General features: G+C 27.5%; 1 protein-coding gene across 7 annotated transcripts in view; it reads left to right on the top strand.

Moving 5' to 3' along the window:
* LOC105232069 (dynamin) overlaps positions 1-21255 on the top strand; it is a 41118-nt gene extending 19863 nt beyond the window's left edge. For 4 of the 7 annotated variants that reach the window (XM_029552817.2, XM_029552818.2, XM_029552816.2 and 1 more), the window contains exons 9-15: positions 1843-2036; positions 3936-4055; positions 8759-8962; positions 9048-9141; positions 9436-9572; positions 9884-10035; positions 20237-21255. In XM_029552817.2, coding sequence (XP_029408677.1) covers positions 1843-2036; positions 3936-4055; positions 8759-8962; positions 9048-9141; positions 9436-9572; positions 9884-10035; positions 20237-20318 — 983 coding nt within the window. In that variant the 3' untranslated portion in view covers positions 20319-21255. Of the gene's footprint in view, positions 1-1842; positions 2037-3935; positions 4056-5236; positions 5252-8758; positions 8963-9047; positions 9142-9435; positions 9573-9883; positions 10036-12760; positions 13379-14758; positions 14906-20236 lie in introns of those variants that run through there. The other 3 variants (XM_049455385.1, XM_029552815.2, XM_029552820.2) reach the window with 3 other exon arrangements.
* The last annotated feature ends 1213 nt before the right edge of the window (positions 21256-22468 follow it).

Below are 22468 nucleotides of genomic sequence, written 5' to 3'. Positions count from 1 at the left end.
ATACGGGTATAATAATATTAATCAACGTTTAAACGCACACAAGGCACCACTGGCTTTGATATTCCTTTTTATTGGTTGCGCATGCGCATAAGTTTTAATATTTTTACTAGCACAGATGTATAGTTACTTTGTTTTAAGTGCTCTTGTTGTACACAAATTAAATTAATATCCGAATAAATGAGCTTTTGGCAAGTTTAAAAATATAAATGCGGATTTTTTAACCTACATCTGTTTTAAGAACTCTTTTTATAAAAAAATAACTGAAATAAGTTTCCAAAAACTTATAAAAAAGTCATTCATAATAAATTAACGTTAAACATATGCAGTTTTTATACCCTGAATGGGGTATATTAAGTTTGTCACGAAGTTTGTAAATTTTTTTTTTCTAAAGAAGCTGTTCCGTTGTTAAGAGGAATCTCAGGATATAGCTCGTCCTCGTTTTTAGTATCCTACAAAATATTTTCACGAAATTTGGCCAAGCCAACCGTACAAATTTCTCAGTTCGGACCACTACATCATATAGCTGACATACAAACTGAAAATCATAATAGAGCTCTTGTTCGAAAAACTCTTTTATTTGATAAACATATTTACGAAACATAGGTCCAAGGCGGATATTAAAGCAATTGTATAAACTTTGAACCAATTTTTTTTAGGTTGGATTACCAGAGCATTCAGCGATCAAAATCAAGAATACCCTTGTTGTATGCTATGTGAAGGGCTTCGATACTACTGAAGTTAATTGTCTTGCCCTTTATTACATAACCATAAATAGATTTTCTTACAAAATAATCTATTTTTAGGTAAAATAGATATACATACATATGTATATATTAATTCAAACAAAAATCTAGTATGACTATTTTTTTTGAAACAATTTTTTTTTCACTTTACATTAGTTAAGCCTAAATTTTTTGTCATCTATAATTTTTGTTATCTATAATTCTTCAACAACTCTCTGTACTTTTCTCTCTATTCTCGCGTATTATCTATTGTATATACTTCTGGCTTCATCTCTCAAAATATCTACCTTTCTCTCCTTATTACTTAGCTACTATTTTATTTTGTCCATTCGCTTCACCCATCTTTTTTTTTAATTTTCTGCAGGGAATAATGCGTTTTTGAGTTGACTTTCGTCGGTAAACCATTTCTGTTTTTAAACTTGCTTTCGACTAATTTTCATGTAAATATGTAAATAGTAATATAAATATTTTTAAATTATTTTATTTGTAAATAGTATATTTAGCTAATTAAAATACTTCATATTATATACTTAGGTTAATTTAGTATAGCTTAGGTCTCACAAAATTTTACGTATGTATATTGTAAATTACTATAGTTTATAATTGTATAGAGTTGTCCATTTTACATGCTCATAAAATTTCTATAAATGAAAACCAACTAAAATGTTAATAATCATTTTTTCGAAATTTTCTTCTTTTTTGTCTCATTCCATGCACGTCTTATTGCTATATCTGCATCTCTTCATCGTACAATTGCTGTTTATTCGCCAATTCTTCTTATGCTTCTCATCTTTATATTTAACAAAAAAAAATATTCGAATAAAAAAATTTATTAAAAACTGTCAACTGTACAACAACATAATTGCAACACCTCTAATATGACTGCACGCCAAAACCAATACACCTCTGTTTCTCGGGCAAATGGAAATTGATACTCTTAAACACTCACAAATTAAAAACAAAAATGAAACTTAATACTTACAAACACCTGCCACCTTCCGTCCATCACTTGCTACATTCTACCACTCACCACCACAAACTTGCAACACGAAAAATTTTGTTTTCCTACACTTCAAAAAACAACAACACAACATTGCAGGCGGTTCGCGTCCCTATTGGTTTGTACTGACATCGGAGAGTATTTCCTGGTACAAGGATGAGGATGAGAAGGAGAAGAAATTTATGTTGCCGTTGGATGGTTTGAAATTACGCGATATTGAACAGGGCTTCATGTCAATGTCAAGACGTGTCACATTTGCTTTATTCAGTCCAGATGGACGTAATGTTTATAAGGTTAGTAATTTTTGTAAAGTACAAAAAAATTTTACAACGTTTAACCACCAAAGACCACGTACAAAATTCAAAATAGAAAACAGTAACAGCAACAGTAACAGAAAATGCAACAAAAAACAGCAACAAAACTTGTAAAAAAACAGTAAACAAGAACAAGAGAAATTAAAGCCGCGCTTTAGCTCAATGTCGCATGGTGTTTTACAGTTTTATTTTGAAACGTTTGCTTTCATAGAAGAAATGTAAAGTATTGCCCCACGGTTTATTTATAAAAACCGTTTTTTTTTTCAATTGAATACGTTTTTCGCTGCACACCACGCTTATTAAAGATGTAGTAATATTGACGTATTTATTTATATTTATTTTTTATTTTAATTTTATAACAAAATTATTTAATGATATACATATATAATGAGAAAACAAAAAATTTAAAAGTAATAATGATGACAAAGAAAATAATATTTCTTAAGTCACATCAATTTTTTTAAATTTTTATAAAATTGTTTTTAAAAATTTAAATTGATTTAAATATTTTTAGTTATAACAATAATTACATATTTTTAAAAATAAATAATAATCTGGATTCAAAAAAAGTAGATTTTTTTATAGCGAAATATTTATGAAAGTAATAAAAAAATAATAATATTCAAACAATAACAATAATATATAACTTGCAAATAACAGTTTAATTTTTTTTTTAATGTTTTAAGTTATATATCATTTATGAGATTATTTTAATATAATTTTTTGTGTAATAATTATTTTAATCAATTGTTACAGAAAATTTTTTGTTTGCAGTTTTATTTATAATTAAATATACAAAAATATGCATATATTTTTTTTTTTACAATTTTTCTTTTCTTATTATTTTAATTTTAGTTTAATTTTTTAATTAATTTTCTTAATTTTTTTTATATATTTTGAAAATTTTTTTCTTTAATATTTTTCTTACATTTAACACATTAATTTTATTTGATAAATTTACCATTAATTTAAAAATATTTTATTCACCCTTTTCTCTTTTCATCTGTGGTGTGTAGCGTATTACGAAGAATATTTGTATTACTTACCCCAATAATTTAAATATTTTCTAAACAATTGCGTTGCATACAATTTACTATCTAATAATTTCTTTAATTTACCTGTCCCCTTATAATGTTATGTATTACTGAATGTATGTATGCCTCTCTTTTACACACACACAATACTCTTTTGTACCCGTTATTTAAATTTGGTTTTCGTTATATTTGGTACATGCATACAAATGTACTATTATGTAAGTGTGCGCTCCTGACTGGTTTATTTCAATTGAATAGCGCGTTGCGCGTAAGCGAAAGAAAAATTAAACGATATAAAATAATATTTGCAACCCTGTGTGGCAACAATCTGTTTGGTAATGGCGTTTAAATTTTTTTGTATTTGATAAAAATTACTATGTTTTTATCAACATTTTTCCCAGCAACAAATTTTCATTTGCAATATGCCAGGACATGGCATGATTTTCAATGCGTTCAGTAAAAAAAAAAAATAATTTAGCAATAGTGGTCTTGAAAACTATGCTTTTGTCAACTGTTGCATATTTTAAATGAAAATTTGTTTTAATATATATTTATAAATAGTCGCATTAGCTCTTCGTAAGTAGCCACTTGCTAAACGTTATTTCCATTTATTTTTGAAACACCAATTTTAATGAATTTTTTTTCTTTGTTTCTTACTCACCGAACCTGACTTCCTGCGTACAAAATTTATAAGTTTTCTTATATATTTTTAATTTCTTGTATACTCCACTCCTGTTGCTCATTGAAATTTAGTTTGCTTTAATTTGCTTTTCATGTTTTCAATTACAATTCTATAAGTTTACTAATAAATATTTAATTTTTCTGCCACTTTTCCTGCATTTAGGACTACAAACAACTCGAGCTGTCCTGTGAGACCGTTGAGGATGTGGAATCGTGGAAGGCTTCATTCCTACGCGCCGGCGTATATCCCGAGAAGCAAGTGGCACAGGAGAATGGCGATGAGGTAAGTTGTTTTGCATATTGAAAATAAATATTTTTGTGTAATTTCATGTAGGTATGCATAGTATATGCATATGTGCTACACATATGTACGTATGTATATGCGAAATTTTGTGTTATGTACATTTAGTATATAGAATATGTTATACTATGTATAGTAATTGTGGCCTGTTCACATTTAGAGCAGCGGGCAAGTTTTCAACTTCAACAACATCTTTATGTATATTTATTGGAATCAATTCAACAACTTCTTATATATTTAATATTTAATAAAATAATATTATTATTATTTTTTTATTAAAAAAAAAGAAAAAAATTGATAATTTTAAATAAAAATAAACAATTTTTTTTTAATTAAAGAGAACAAAATTGTTAAATTTTGCTTTTACCATACAATTTTCTTCTATGCTATGAAAAATAACAGTATTAATTTATAAAAAAATTTCATTCACCATTATACGTTTTTTTGGTGCCTGGTTAATTTAATTAAAAAATCTTAAAAGTGTTTTGCAATTTTTTAAGGTTTAAAGTTAAATTTCAATTTGGCTATGAAAATTAAAAATATTAATTTATGTCGAATATTGCAAGCAATTATACATTTATTTAATCTATTTGCAGCCAGTTTCCTTTTAAAAGTCTTAAAACAGTACTGCATTTTATTTTTTAAGATTGAAAACTTTGTATTTGTATTTTTTCTAAACAGTAACAGTTGAAAACTTACTCAGCTCGCTACCGTCAATGTTGCTTATTAAATAATGCTGTACAAGTCGACTTTATGAACACTTGCCCATCTATTTTTTTCAATCTTGTCGTTATATTTTCTCTAAACAGAGGCTTAAGCTTCAAATCAATCCAAGTCCTATGAACAAACAATTTTTGAATCCAATTTTTATTCGGATTTATTTTTTCTAATATACATAAAAAAATAAGTTTTTATTGTAATTTATATGCTCTCAAACCAGAACCCTAACCTCAACCTCGTCCTTCTATCTCCTTTACGCTATTATAATGTATGTCACTAAATTGAAATTACTAACCCACACACGCACAGAGAGTTACACATTAAGCTACGTAAATAAAGTAAATAATAATTATTAAAAAAATTATAAGAAATCAACAATCCAAACTACTTTTGTAACGCAAACTTTCGTATATTTCTCTGTTTTATCGAATTTTACTCCATAGCAGGAAGGACAAGAGGTTTGTTTCACTTAATTCATAAACTTTTGGTATTTATTTTGCATATTATTGGTACTCCGTAACATTATATAATGTATGGAAGTAATGGTTTTTAACAACAGGAACAAAAAAAAAACTTTTGTAAAAAAGCAAAACAAAATTAACAAAAATAATTTTAATTTCATTAATTTGGTAAATTGGTTGTATGGTGCTTTGACACTTAAGTTATGGTGTATTGTTTTTTTTTTGTATAAATAAATATGTTTATTTTATAATTTTTCAAATTAATTTATACTTTTTTCTGTTCCTAATTTTTTATATTTATGTATTATTGTTTTATTTTATTTTAAAAATAATTATTTAAGTTCAATAGCCAGTCAATTTATTATAAAAGCAGAACTCCACGTACACTTTTAATTCGTGTTTTTTCTTATTTTTTCCAAATCTATTTTTATACGATACTTAAATGAAAAAAATGTGTAAAAAATATGAAATATGTACTACAGAAAACGAAAAACGTATGTTTGCCAAATCAATCAAATAAATTTTTTGTTGCGTATTATTTTTTTAATTAACCGTTAATTTTTTATTGTTCATTTTGTTTGTTATGCGTATGTGTGGAGCAAATGCGAATACAAACTAACCACCCTGTTTATATATATTGTTCGATAAACCGTTTTATTTCTTGTTATTGCTGCTAATTTGTTTTATAAACTTTTTTTTGGAAAATTTTTATTGCTTTGAATTAAATAATTATTGGAACAGCAACCGAGGTAAATGCAGATGAATTCAGCAGATTATTATTCAGTTATCAATATTTGATAATACACACAGATTTTAATTAAATTTTATTAATTAAATTAACTTTCGTTAATATTGTTATTAACTATATCATAATAAAAAAAATCTCAATGAATATATTTTTATTAATTTCCCTTATACATATTTTATTTAAATAATTTTTAGTTTTGTTGATTTTTTATTAATAATTGTAATATTTTTAATTTAATTTTTTTATAGTTTGAAAAAAGTAAATTTTAGTTAATATTTTTATGAACATGATTTAAAGATATCTGCTGGAAATGTTTGCATAATGGCCCGGCGGCTGTTAATATCACGCAATATGGGCGCATACATATTTAAACAATCTCTACACTACAAAATCGATAAAGAAATATTGATTTTTGAATATGTGTGCGTCCTACTTCTTTTATGCATAGTTCTCAGATTAATTAATTCGAATAGTTTACAGTTAATTTCTTGTTTATTGTTATACGTTTATTTGTTATACGTTATATGTTCGTTTTCTACATTTCGTTCAATGAAATCTCAGTGATTTACTAAATTTTTACCACCTACAACTGCACCATTTACGGCTTTTTAAATATTTTTGTTCAAATCATCTCGCCATCTCATTTGGAATACCTCCACTGAAACAAAGAAAAACAAGCAACCTCAAGTACCATTTATCACAAACAGTTAAATAAAACTCATTCTTACTACATAAACATTTTATTGCCATAAATTTTAAAATTACAATATAATTATTAAATGATTTTCCAGAATTTTGCAATATATGCACCGATTAATTACTATCGATTTTTTGATCACAAAATAATTATTCTTTAATTCATAAATGATGTCGAAAGTGTTAAGACAAATAATTGTTTATTCTTAAATTTTCGAAAACATTTGTTTAACCATTAATTAAATAGTAGATATCTATATATCTCTATGTCGATATATGATTGCTTAATTTACTCAATCCTTTACTATTCGAAAACAATTTTTTTTCTATTTTCTTTCTTCGCTGATTGTGATCCGTTAAAAAACTAACAATTTTCATTCAGTGCGTCTTTACAAAAATTGGAGTTTTTTGTTTAACCCTTCGACGATTAGGACTTTTTTCTGAAACATCAGTAGTCTGTCCTCTAAAAGATAGAAGCTTAAAGTTAATTTTTAATAAAATTTTACAAAATACACGGAAAACACATAGTACAAAAACACCCACTATATACATAAGTAAATACTAACTCATTATTACATTACTGTAAGGTGTGTCGATAAAAGGTATAGTACAGTTGGTTTTAATAATTAATTGTTTGCTTTCACTAATTGCTATTAATTGACACTGGATAGTGCTAATAAATGTCAATATTTGACAAGTGTCAACCAATCACCTGTCGAGCATAAAATATTCCATACACTACACCTTTTTTTGATATCACTATTTTAAATATACATATATTTCGTCCAACAAGTATCATAAAAGAATATTATACTGTCTATTTATGATTATTTTTATTTGTTTTAATTCTTTGTAGTAAAAACAATATTTTCGTGTAATATTTCTATATATGATACTTATTGGGTGAATTTTTAGTTTTCATATTTTTATAATAGTCGTGGTCGAAAGAGAAATTGATTTGTAATTCAAAATTGGTTGATTAGTAAACGCTTACAGTCGACTAAATGTGCATTTGATTTTATAATTTTCGGATTTATAATTTATAATATTCACCTAATACTAACATTTATGTAATTTTATTGCATTATCATTATTTTGCGTCGTTAAATTGCTCTATGTCTACAATTACGTCAAACCATGTCGATAACTTTAATCGATAATTAATTTCATTAAATTTATATGAATAGCCCTACACTCTAACGAAATATTGCTAATTCTTTGATTGAATCTCCATCTTTGCTCTAAAAATTTTAAATATTGATGTTGTTGGGAATCCTTTTTTCGTATTTTATTCAAACACAATTTTCTGAGCATTTAATCGATGGTTAATTCTATAAAATATTTTTTTTCTTTGAGTGTATTGACTATATAATTCAAAAGCGATAAATAAAATAATCGATTACTTCATTCATTCTAATTAATATCTATTTGCTCAACAAAAAATTCAAATTTTTAACTGTGCATATCTTGTGATCACATTTCCTTGGAATATCTCTGAGATTTTATTTGACGCTTGAGTTTTTTGGAAGTGCTTGATATTCAATACTTATCCTATATGAATTTATATGCTATTTTCTATTTACCTATTTTTTATTACTTTTTTCCGACTGTTTACTACTACTACTAACACATTGAATGAGAAACTCTCTAATGGAAATTTGTTGTAATGGGATTACTTACGCTATAATTATTATATTTATGATTTCTTATTGATTTGTGAAAAAGAAAATTTGTACATATCCATTTTTTTCTTTTTTTCTTTCCCTTTTCCTATATATTTAAATTTATAAAAATAAATATAAAAAACTACTAAAACTACTCAATTGAATTGTACAACAATTCATAATATAAAATGTAAAAAAAAAACCGTATGTGTAATGCTTCCGCTGCCGCTGCTACCTTTGCTGCTGCTGCACATACGCACACACACTCACTACTCTCTCTCTCACATCCACACTTGTTTACACACAAATTACAACAACTTTGCGTTCATCACCATAAATCACCAACACAATTTGTTCACCCCCAATGTTACCGATATGCGCTGCATATAACAACAGTCCGCCAGCGAAGAGAGCGCATCGGATCCTCAACTGGAGCGCCAAGTGGAGACCATACGCAATTTGGTTGACTCATACATGAAGATTGTCACAAAGACCACACGTGATATGGTACCCAAAGCTATAATGATGTTAATAATTAACAATACAAAAGATTTCATTAACGGCGAACTGTTGGCGCACTTGTATGCCACAGGTGATCAGGTGAGTAAATGCGTTTTGTTTCGGTTTTTAATAAATGTATAAAAATGTGGTTAAACTTACTCACAACTGGAATTCTCATTTTTAGGCACAAATGATGGAAGAATCGGCGGAATCAGCTACAAAACGTGAAGAGATGTTACGTATGTACCACGCCTGCAAGGAATCGCTTAGGATTATTGGTAAGAGCTATAGCAGTTTAAGAGCTTTAATTTCATTATATTTAGTATTTGAAAATTCACGGGATGACGGCTACATATCGTATCTGTGATAAACAACCTTGACCGTTAAACTAGATTACGAAACATTTAATTGCGTTGTCTTAAGTCATATATTATCAATTATTCTAAAAATTTCAATTGGCATATTTTAACATCGCTCCAATATGTATTTATAACCTGTCCTTATATAAAAACATATTTATTATTGAAAAAATATAATGTATTAATACCTTTATTCTAAACATTTTTTTGCAGGTGATGTTTCCATGGCCACAGTTTCCTCACCGCTACCACCACCTGTCAAAAATGATTGGTTGCCTAGCGGTTTGGATAATCCACGTCTCTCACCACCCAGTCCTGGTGGTCCACGCAAACCTGCACCTACATCACAGGTAAAACATAAATATACAACAAATTAAAACAAATATGAAGGCTTCTAATAGTTACTGTTTATATTTACCACTTTTTTGAAATTATTTTTTTCTATGTTTTTTCGATAACGAATAACTTTGAGACTTAATTTTATTCTTGATGAGATTTTTTCATGCTTATGTGCACCTCTTCTAGGTATATTGCACAATTTATCCTGCATTTTGCATACAAATTGTAAATTCGCAGTTCACACAATCTTTTTTTATAACCCATTTTATAAAAAAAATGTAAACTTGTATTTAACTAAATTTTTTCTTTTTCTTACTTACAGGGCTCATTAGGCAGTGCCGGTGGACGCGGCCCACCACCACCACCCGCCTCAGGGCGCCCAGCACCAGCGATCCCCAATCGCCCAGGCGGCGGTGCACCACCATTGCCAGGCGGTCGTCCTGGCGGCGCTCTGCCACCACCACTATTACCTTCGTAAGTACAGATGATTTTGTTGCATTTTTATTCTTTTAAGTAGCTTTACAAACATACATATGTTTAATATTTTAAGTTTTGCTTGAGTTTTTTTCTGTTAGTAACATCTTGTATGTTGTTTATCGTTTTCAAAGAAAAATATTCAACAAGTATTGTGTAAAATCAAAAAAATCAGTTTTTTTTCAAAAATATTAAAAAAAAAATTGGGCTTCATACAATTTATTAGCTTCTTAATACAATATTTAGTACACGTAATTTATGAAATTATTAATTTATCGACGGTTGGGACCTCTTTTTTGCTTATAAACACACGCCTGCACTCTTAATAGGATTAAAAAATGTACAAACTACTTACCGTTGTTCAAAGAATTATAATTTTTAAACCTATATTAAGGGCACCTCTCGAACTACATACATATATAGGGTTTACTGAAGATTTTTTAGTTACGTGACTAATCACTGCATTTTCATGATCAGGAAAATATAAACTAACACAGTATTGGATACGAGTATTAGATCATTTGGTAAAAGGTACAAATTTTCTGAATAAGGGATGTATGTATATATCATTGGTATCGATAGATTTGAAATATACGCTTAGACCATATTATACAATAAAGATCATTTTTTATCAATAGCTTTTATTGATAGATTTTTATCAATAACTTTTACTGATAATATTTTATAATAACCTTTCCTCGATACTTTTTTATAAACAACTTTTATCCATAACTTTTTTGTCGATTGCAATAATTAACTTTTTCAAATAAATATTTTTTATTCGATTTTTATCGATAACGAAATTCATATGAAATTTTTTTATATTTTTTAAATCATTTATATATTTTAAATCACCTCGCGACTGTTAACCTACATTTCATCGCGGCACGACAGAGACCTAAGCACTGGCCAAGCACGGTGCCTGCGTTTCTTTTATAGTGCCAACTGGAAGCCAGCTTCCAGCGAAATCACCATTTGACTGTTAGACTACATGACATCGCGGCGCGACAGTCAGCGAAGCACTGGCCAGGCACGGTGCCTGCGTTTCTTTTATAGCGCCAACTGGCAGCCAGCTTCTCGCGAAATCACCATGTGACTGTTAAACTACATGACATCGCGGCGCGACAGTCAGCGAAGCACTGGCCAGGCACGGTGCCTGCGTTTCTTTTATAGCGCCAACTGGCAGCCAGCTTCCCGCAAAATCACCATGTGACTGTTAAACTACATTACATCGCGGCGCGACAGTGACTTAATATATTGGGTTTTCAAAAAAGTCTTGCGGTATTTTTATTGAATCGATTCGTGTGGCACCCATACATCGAGCTTCTTAGTGACTCCAAGCTACTTAAAATGGTTTATAACGGTTTGATGACTACTATGCCGGTCTCTTTCGACCAATTCAGCGATTTTATCACAATTTTCGACGACAGGCTTTCCGGAGCGTGGCGCATCTTCGGCCACCTCTACACCAGAACGAAAACGTTGAAACCATCGTTGTGCGGTGGAAGTGGAAACTGTATCGGGTCCACAAACTGCACAAATTTTATTGGCGGCTTGAGATTCATTTTTGCCTTTAACGTAGTAGTACTGTAAAATATGCCGGATTTTCTCTTTATTTTGCTCCATGTTTGCGACGCTATAACTCACGAACGACTTAAAAGAAACGACAATCAATCAAACACGTGTTAGCGCGTGAAATGAGCTTTCCAAAAAGGTATAGCAGGACCCGATGCGACGAATAAAACTAGAACTACGCGCTTTCAGCGCCAACTAGCGAAAATACCGCAAGACTTTTTTGACAACCCAATATATACTAAGCTTACCAAATGTATTCAGAAAATCTTTACATTAAAATACTGTGTTTTCAGTAATGATATATATTTGGGGTCTATTAATTTTTGGTATAAAGGTTAAGTTAGGTTATTAAATGTAATTTAATTTGCAAAAGGAAGCATAATTTAAGAAATGTTTCATCAATTTCATTATATTAATACTCATTTGTTGACGTATGATTTTCACTAATACATATTTATGTATATACATACATATGTCTCATTAATTTCATAGTTTTCATAAATAATTTCTACTAACTATTGTTTTTGTCCATGATCATTTGGTTAAAGTTGTATATAGAGTTTTCACAATATTTTCATATTTGAAAAAAATTTACAATAAACCAAAATATTTTTGTCTCTTTTCTTCCTTTCTCCCCAAATGCTCGCTTACTTTTTGTACACAAAACTGTGTGTGTCTGCAATACTTGCTAACACCATAAATGCAACCAATTCCAAAAAACATAATTTGTCTCTTTTCTACACAATCCACAATAATTCATATATAACAATTTGAATAACAAATTCTCTGACTCAAATGCTTTTATGCTTTCATGCTCTCATACTATTTGTGGTCATTTTGTATATTTAAATCACAAAAAAATATATTAATACTAAATAAAAAAAATAAATCATAAAAAAATTTAATTAATGTTAATAATAAATTTAAACTTTATAATTAATAATAAAATTAAACAAAAAATAATAATAATAAAATAAAATGTAAAAAAAAAAAATATGCAATTTTTAATAAAAATTATATAAAAAATGTAAAAAACAATATTTATAATAAATTAATAACAAAATAATTAAACTAAAATATAATTAAATATAAACAATTCGCGCGCCCCCTATCTCACATCGCAACCTTGGGTGCTTGTTTTTTTTAACAGTCGTCGCTAAATCAACTACATAATCGCACTCTAGCCCATATGCGTTTACAAATACCTATCCTTCTACCATTACATATAACTCTAATTAATTAGAAGAAATTATATAAGCAAACAAATATCTACCGGCATCTCAATGTAAACATTCCATGCAAAATATGGCAATAATGAAGAAAAAATATCTATTAAAAAAGTAAATAACAAAATATTATATAATATATAAACCACAAACCAATCTGTTTCTTGCCATTAGAAAAAAATTTATAAGCTGTATCATCCAAATTTATAGTTTTTGAAAACTTGCAGCAGCAAATTAAACGCAAACAAGCAAAGTAAACATATACAAATGCATATATAAAATTAGTGTAAGATTAGCGCGTTATTGCAAAAAGAAAAAACAAATAAATAAATAAAAAAATATTAAGAAACTATTAAAAAAAATATTTAAAAAATATTGAAAAACACAAAATTTTCATATGAGTTGTTTTGTAAAATCGCAGAAACAATTCAACGCTTATTGAAAACCTAAAAATATAAAAAATAGCAAAGAAACTTCAATATTTAATAAAAATATAAATAAACGAAAAATAAATAAAATACAAGTAAAAATAAAAGTAAATATAAAATTACAATGTTAAAAATAGCAAATCAACTGCATATACATATACATATATTTAAATAATCACTAAAATGTTTGCCATTATTTCTAGGCATATTGTTGTTATTGATTGTAATGAAAATATGCAATAAAAGTTAATTACAAAAAACACGAATAATGGTTTTAAGTAATTTTTTTTTTTTGAACGGTACGAATGCCTTAATACATATAAAAAAACCAGCTTGGAATCATTTTAAGATATTTCAGATTTTAAAATTTGCGTGAGAAACATATTTTCTAGTTAAAAATTTGTGTTATTGATTTTTTATATATAAAAAAACTTTAACAAACGCATAAAAAATGTGTCAATATTATATATATATTTTTTTAATAGTGACTTGTGGCTTTTAACTCAGCTCAGAGCATGAGTGGAGGTGAGGTAGATGCATTCAGTGTTGTATAAAGCTGTTTTCCGAAACGGTTTTTTGACCCAGAAGTTTTTTTCGCGTTTTTTTTATTTACTATATTATTATTTTTTTTTTTGTTCTCTAGTTTTTTCAAACATTACATATTTCCATACCAAGCTTTTATTTTATTGCGCTTTTTGTATGTTTGTATGTTCATTTCATATTCACTCTGTTGTGACTAATTTATGTGTTATAGTTTTTAAATCAAGTGTTTATGTTTTCAAAGTTTTTTTTGTTATCCAACTCAGGCTATTTTTATAGTAATAAATATTTTATTTTATTAATTTTTATTTAGGTATTGCTCTTTTTGTTATAAAATTTTTACGTTTCTTTAATAATTTGCTAAAAAAAATAATTACACTCATAATACAATGGAAAAATAATTCGACTACTTTTTTTTATCAAAATTTGCATTGTAACCTATATTTTTAAATATTTTTTTTTACAAACCTAAATCCAAAATTTTTCACCATTTTATTATTATAATTATTATTATTATATATGATATATTTTTTTATTTAATGATTGTCGTTATTCTTTTTTTTAATATTTATATATATTATATAAAATTTTAGTTTTTAAAAATTTAAAATTTATGTTGCAATCATTGTTTGAAATTATGATTCTTAAATTTGTTTGTTAAATTTAAATTAATTAAGTTAATCATATTTCTACGAAAAAATTTCGCTTATAGAAGTTTAGTTAAAAAGGGGTTTCAAACGTTCCGATAAATGTATTTTCTACAACCGATACTCGTTACAAAACATTTTTTATTTTCGCATTTTTGTCGTTTGTCCATTTAACGTTTGTATAACAATGAAAAAAATACAAAACACACGAAAACACCAACAAATTCTCTACATATCAAACAACAAAAGAAAAAAATGAAAATCAACAACTCTTTTTTTGCCAACTGGCAACTCTTGTCCTTTAAAGTCGTGTCACCGGAGCGGTTGGCGGCGCAATTACGCAACAATCTGGAGCAAACCGTTACATACCGGCGAGTATGCAGGGACAGGTGAACCAGGTCGTGGGCCAGGCAGCCGTGAATGAACTTTCGAACGTTTTTGCGACACGCTTCAAGTAAAGAATTGAAAAAAGAAACTTAAAAATAAAATTTCAAAAACAAATTTTACATTTGTCTTGCGAGATTGAAATAAGAAATGCTAAGCTTTGGTTACTAATCGCTGCAACAAAACAACCAACTAAAATAATAAAAAATATTATTGTATTAAACAAATTTCTACACAAAGAAACAAATACACTCACATACATACACACATACCACAGTATTTACTGCGTTACGCCTTTGTTGTGTATGTGTTGTTGTTTTTGTTTTCGAATTTCATTAGTTTTAGTCACGCACATTTTTTAATTATTACTCAGTTTTAATAACTTTGCTTATGTGTTTGTTATGTTCTTTGATTACTCGATTCTTTGCTTTTAATTTTTAAATTGTTTTAAGTTTACATGTCATGCTTTCCTTGAGTTAGCAGTAAGTTTTACATGCACATACATATGATCTTGTTCATTTATTTAATTCAAAATTCATCGCAAATTTCATACATTTTTTTTACTACATTTCGTAAAAAAGACGTTAAAAAATTTTACAGGAAGGAAATTTCAAAAAAAAAAACACAATTTTTGGAAAAACATTTGAGAAATTAACCATATTATTTTAAAACGTTTTGAAATAGTTAAGTTCTCTTAGTGCTGCATATATGTACATATATTGATTACATTTATTTTATTTTATTTTCAATTTTTAATTTTTTATGAAATATTTATTTATGGATAAAGTTTCTGATTTTAATTTATTTTGTTTTACGTTTCATTTTTTTTTAATTTTTGGACAAGCTAAAAATTTTAAATTTATTTTTATTCTGTGGTTGCATATTTAAAATTTTTTCTCTTTTATTTTTTATTTGATGACATATTAAAAAAAAATTTCTAACTTATTTTATTCGCTATTTTTTGGTCTTTATATTTTAATTTTTTTTATTATTCTTAATTTTATTATATATATTTTTATTTTTTTTTTTATTATTTAATTTTATTTTATTTTTTTCTTTTTATTAAATAAATTAAGATTTTTTTTGTAATTTTTTGACGTTTCTCTGATCTTTAAACTTTCGATAAATTATTACTCTTCGACAAACCGGCAGACTTAAATACATATTTACATACATACAATGAATATACAAAATTAATTAAATACGTACATACATATGTATATTATATAAACAATTATTTAGGGAATTAAAGAAAATGCGTTAAGTATACATAATAAAATTGAAACAAAAACAAAAAAGAGGAAAGAAAAACTAAGAAAATAATGAAAAATAAATTTACAATTAATATAAAATTTAAGTACATAAGTAATTGAATTAAAAATTCGTTGTTGCTATTTGTGTGTTAATGTAGTAAATAATGCAAATAATATTATACATATGTACTATAAAAAATATAAATATACCTAATTATTCACTGCTCTTTTAATGCATACGCACTTAACATGTGAACTACAAAAGGATTTATGAAGAAAAAAGTTTGAATTTAAATGTTGTAAAAAAAATGCAACCTTGCGTATGCAACTTAAGTTGTTTTTGTAACAACTCCATAACGGTATTAGTATTTAGTTACCAATTAACTGCTATTTCTCAAAGTATTTAAAAGCAGTTTCTGCTGCATTGCTTTTGATTGTTGATAATTATTGCATATTTCAATTAAAAAAGTACACAATAACAACAACAAGGCAAAAGCTTGTATTGTATGTATGAATTAAAATAGTTGCTTATAATAAAGTTAATTGAAACAGTATACAAAAATATAAATAAATATACATAAGTTTTTTTCATTGCGCTTGCGTGAACAAAGTGAGGTTAGATTGTCTAAAAGGCTGAAGAAAAAATATTTAAATCTTTTTATTTTTATTTGTGTATTTTATCATTTAAAATCATATGATTTGGAAAGTATATTTGAATATATAGGTAATTTTTAGGTTATGTCAGTACACAATCTAGGAATAATGTCAACTTAGCAATTTTTCTTTAAAATATTTTCACAGCATTTCTACACTCGTTTTTTACCGTCAGCACAACTATTTTAACGACTTAGCTCTTTAATAGATTTAAATTTTTTAATACAAATTATTTTATAATTGTTTTTTATTTATTGTTATTGCAAACTGTATTTCTTAATTTAATTATATTTTTTTAATTTGTGTTTTAAACAAAATTGATGACAACCCTATTTTTTTATTAAATTTCCAAAATAATTATCAAGTTTAGGATGATTTTTAATATATTGCCCAAAGTTTTTAATGATGTTAACACTGAAAAAAAAAATAATTCTAGGCGATTGAAGTTTTAGAAATGATAAATGAGGCATATTTACAAACAAACAGCGCATTAAAATGAATTCTTGCAAAAAATAAAAATTGAAACAAACATGCTTAACCTAACTAGAAAATAACGGTAAGATACAAAGTATATACAACGCAAATTAACTTGACTACTAGAATAAGAAGCAAACTTTTAAATGCAGTAAAAATATTAGTCTGCTACAAGGAGAAAATTTTCAAAAAAATTTAAGCACTTGTTGGAACACGAGAGATGATAAAAAAATATCGATTACTTTTATTTTCGCAGATTTCAAGTAAAGTTAAAATATAGTTTCAAAAAAGCTGTAGAACTATATACGCGGAAATAAAGCTGTAGGAATAGAAAGTAGCAGAGCTTTTGAGACTTGTGCATAATTGGCGGTTAGTTTAGAAAAATTAAAGTTTTACGAAGTAAAATTGTAGACAGCAATACAAAAAAAAAACTACTGATAAACTTCGTGCATTATCTATATATTATAATATTATATATGTATTACAAATTTCTATATATCTTGGCATTTTCAAGTAATTACTGCTCTGCATATATCTAGTGTGTTATTTTTTTGAGTGTAGAAAAAATTTACTCTGATCTTTGATATTAAAAACTAAAAATATGCAGCGCATTTATCATAAAAAAGTATAAAAATACATACATATGTATAGTTAACTAAGTGCTCACCTCATATACCCTACACATATTAAAACAAAATATGCCACTACATTACATAAAAAATAACTTGCGGTGGGGGGCATTAATCGATAACTGTGTTGGAAGTTTTAGGTGACATACTGTTTTTAAGAAAATGCCAATAATATGCCTTAGCTGTTTTTGGTGTTCTTACTTACAAGTGTACGACGTAGAATAGAGAACTTAATCGAAAGATGCACGAACGGGCAACATATTCTGTGGGGACCGAAGAAAACATAAAAAAAAGCAAAATTAAATATAAAAAAATAATATAAAATAAAAAGTATATAATAAAAAAATAAAAGTATGAAACGAACAAAACATAAAAATTAACATTTAATATAAAAAATTTGCAAAATTGCTGCGTAAAAACATTTAAAAAACGTTTGCATAAAGAAATTTAGTAGTACTGTTAATAAAATTCAGAGAAATGTGCAAAAGAATTATTATTATTTTTAAAATATACTTGCATACATACTATGCAGCAATAATGTTGATGAAATGGAGTCAAACACTTTTGAAAATTAAATTAACGCTGAGCATGCAATAGTGCTGCTAAATAAAATAATATACATTTTGAGCTGAAATTCCTTTATAAGAGTAAAATAAAATAATAATAAAAATATATGCAAGTAAACGCGGAAGTAAGAAAACAAAATTACCTGCTATTTGTACCGTTAGCAATTTTGACATATTTGAGACACGCCTGCCAAAAAAATTCAAACCATTTTTTGGATATAATTTAATTTTTTTTAATGTCAGTATTTTGACAATTTCAATGTAAAAATTCTTATTATAAAAAAATTTATTGCAATTTATTATTGTCGTTCAATGACAACTAAAAGTCGATATATTCTAACAAACAATATTTTTCTGATTCAAATTTAGTAAAATTTTCTTTTGAAATTATACGCTAATATAATAATCAGCTGCTTTACGTCACTATTTTGACGGATTTTGTATAATTCATAGAAATATAAATTATGCAAAGGAAAAATTAATTGCAATTTTTATTGGCGTCAAACGGCAGCTAAAAGTAAAAAATTCTTACAGATTGTACAATATTATTTTCACGCAATTAATATTTTTGTGAAAGTGCTTTGACGCAAATGTGCGCATATGAAAATCAGTTTAGTATAATTTTTTGCTGCCTTAACAGTCATAATTTCGCAAGTTGAGTATTAAACTGTAGTTCAAATTTTGTAAATTTTGACGTAAACAGCAATTACGTCATTATTTTGACAGGTCTTACTTATTCCAAATCTATTATTTGCCATTTTCTCACTGCTACTTACGTTATCGGCTCTTCTTTTATCCATACACCAGTAAAAAACCTTTTGACAACGCGACATCTGTCCGTTGACGGATTAACGCTAAAAATCCATTACATTCCTTACTCCTTTACAATTTCACTCAAACAATACATAATCCACAAGCATTTAAATATGTATTTGATATCTATGTATGTATAACTAAAATAAATTTTTTTGAGTGTAAAATTGTTGGGCTTCACCATAGTAGCCCCCTAAGAAAAATAAATAAATATACACAACTTTCAATGCAAGTAAGGTTTGCATTAGAAAACAAGAAAACACCGTATATGGTACTATAACGCATTATAAAAGAAACAGCAGTGAATTACGCAAGGAAATGTTATAAATAAAATATATATTATATTAAATACAAATTTTGTTAATTTTTTTTTTTTTTGATATAGTGTACCCATAAATATGGCATCATACAGTTGAAAAGTGAAAATATGATCAGCTGTTTGCTAAAACTAAGCGCATTGTCTTAATTTTTTCCATTTACTTCGGAGTTCCAATAGGTTCTACATACGCAATCGTGGTGCAAGAAAGTAATATTTTCTTGATCTATTGCTATTAATTTGCTCGTAGCGGTTAAGACCTTTTGCAGGTCATAAATACATAAATCACAAATCATCACTACATTCTAAATCATTCGTTGCGATGCCAAAACATACATTTTATTTAATTGAAATGAAATTTAAAAATTGCGCTTGCCAATTTAGTGTGTAGAGAATCCACTTATCTGCTTTTGGTGCTGGGCATTTTCTCTCTATTTATCTAACCTTTCACGCTTTCACTACAATCACTGTATATTCCGCATACGCCAAGGTGAGTGTACGCTGAATTTTATAAATATAATAAAAATATATACAAAAGTTATGTTTGTGTTACGCAGGAACTCTATAACTAATATTTAACTGCACTCTATTTATACTTCACTCTCTTTATTTATGCTACATTATTTTTGTATTTTTTTTAATAAAATTTTATTTACTTTTCTAACTTTTCTGTGCCTTAAATTTTTTTCCCTACAGTCGTCCTGTGCCGAATGCACCACCCAAGCTGCCGGAACGACCTTCATATTATGGCAACACCACAAACGGGCGGCCATATTAAACAGGCTGTGCAAATGGCGGTTGCGCCATTAAAAGGTACTCGTTTTGCGAGTGGATTCCACCGCTTTTGTTGGTGTTCGTATGTAACAATACACAATAGACTTTAAATATTAACAAGAGGGTAGTGAAGACAAATTGATTGAACGTAGTGTTTATCGAAAGTTTTAAGCGAAAAATAACAAAAAAAGCAAACGAAATTTGAAAGTTGGAAGCGCGCGTAATTTTCCTTGTGTGCTCGCGTTAAATTTGTTACTTGTAGCCGTAACTAAATTATATAGTATGTGGTGTGCGTAATTTTTCATTTGACGTTTAGAAATGTGGATATTAGCTGATTCACGAAGAAAATTAAATTTTTGGCCAGCAAAACGCATATAAATTCATTTGTAATATTGTTTCCAAACTGTAAAATTAATTGTCTAACAAGGAGTGCTGAGTTAAATACGTAAAGCAAATAAAAAATTAAAGTAACATAAGGCCTAAGGACTATCAATCGCATACCCGAAACCAAAACGACTTAATTTACACAAAATATGCAAACAAAGCGTGTAAATAATTCAAAACATGTGCTAAGCTACATTTACCCACATTTTTGCAGCACACGCAACTAAATTTTCTATTAAAATGGATATTTTGTAAATAAATAAAAAATTACACAATTCATAGTTATTTATAAATACAACTGCACAGCTACGTACAATTGTTAGCAAACAAATCGTGATGATCAGCTGATTTAAGTATTTTTTTAATTACAAATTAAAATTACTCCACTATAATTTTATAAATGCTACAATAAGTGTAGAAAATTAAAGTATAAAACTTTAGCACATTAAGTATTGTAACCATAATAGTAACAGTCAAGCTAAGTTCTGTATATTTAATAAACGAAAATATAAAATATTTAATTAAAAGAAATAAATAAATAAAGCTATAAAACCGAATTTTATTCATTTTTTTATTGGCAAAATAAAATTGGCGTAAGTACCACTGCATTTATCCATTTTTTGCCACCCTTCCATTTTTTTTCGCCACCACTGTGAACGCACGCGAAAATTTTAATTTTCATATGTGGCGCCAGGATTTGCACCAGGCGCGCATAAGTGCACAGCAGGTGTCCGCGCAACCGATTTCATTTCATGTGAGTCACCCTGCACACATTACATTTAGCCAATACACAAACCTCATACATAAATTTCATTTAAGCTGAGCCGCCCTATACCCAAACGCCTGAAAGCATGCAACACAAAAGCGCCACTGCGCGCGGGCAAATTAAAATTTTCATGACAAATCAACACACCCCATTTCACCAGGCACACAGAAGCGCCCAGCAGGTGGCTGCGAAAAATTTTGCGTGCATGCACATACGCACGCACACGTGTTTCCGTGCAGCTGCAGGCATTTATGCATAACTCAGGCATTTCTTAACCGATTTTAATGATTGAGGTGTCAAATGAAAGCGTAGAAAAATGCGGTGCTGCTGAAATAGATTTTAAAATAAAATTTTGAATGGCTAAAATTTAAAATGTCTTACAAAGTATTTTTACGTTATTTGTAAGTAGAAAATGATTTTTCAAAGCCAAATTGGAGATTTGATTTACAAATTTTGAAAGAACATATTTTTTAATGAAATGCAAATAATTTTTACGGTACTTTTCAACAAAAAAATAAGTATTTTAAAGTAAATTTTTTAAAGATTGATATTTGATGAATAACAAAATAGTTTTACGTCAAATTTTTAAATATTCATATTTTAAATGAGTTAAGCATAATTTTTACGTTATTTTAAAGTACAAAAATATTTTAAATGTTTGTTGCCAATATTATTTTATAAAAAAAATATATTTTATAACACAAAAAAATCAGATTTGCATGAATTTTTCGTAAATAATATTAAAACATTTTTCTTCATTTTGTAATGCGTTTTAACACTATTGGTACTACCAGAGTTGTGTTTTTAATGAAAACACAATTCTTGTTGTTTTTCTAGTGTTTTTTTTATTGATCTGTAGCTACCATTCAAAGTAAGGATATTATTTCTTTAATAATTTGTTATCCGGGTTTACATTGAATCGCACAACAGTATTTACATGCATACATGGTTTTACACAATTTTTACGTCATTTTTGGCCTATGCACATACAAGTTTGTCGCACT

Source organism: Bactrocera dorsalis, chromosome 4 (assembly GCF_023373825.1).
Source record: "Bactrocera dorsalis isolate Fly_Bdor chromosome 4, ASM2337382v1, whole genome shotgun sequence".
Taxonomy (NCBI): Eukaryota; Metazoa; Arthropoda; class Insecta; order Diptera; family Tephritidae; genus Bactrocera; species Bactrocera dorsalis.
Note: the sequence above shows the minus strand (reverse complement) of the source record. Positions and strands in the feature narration are given on the sequence as shown.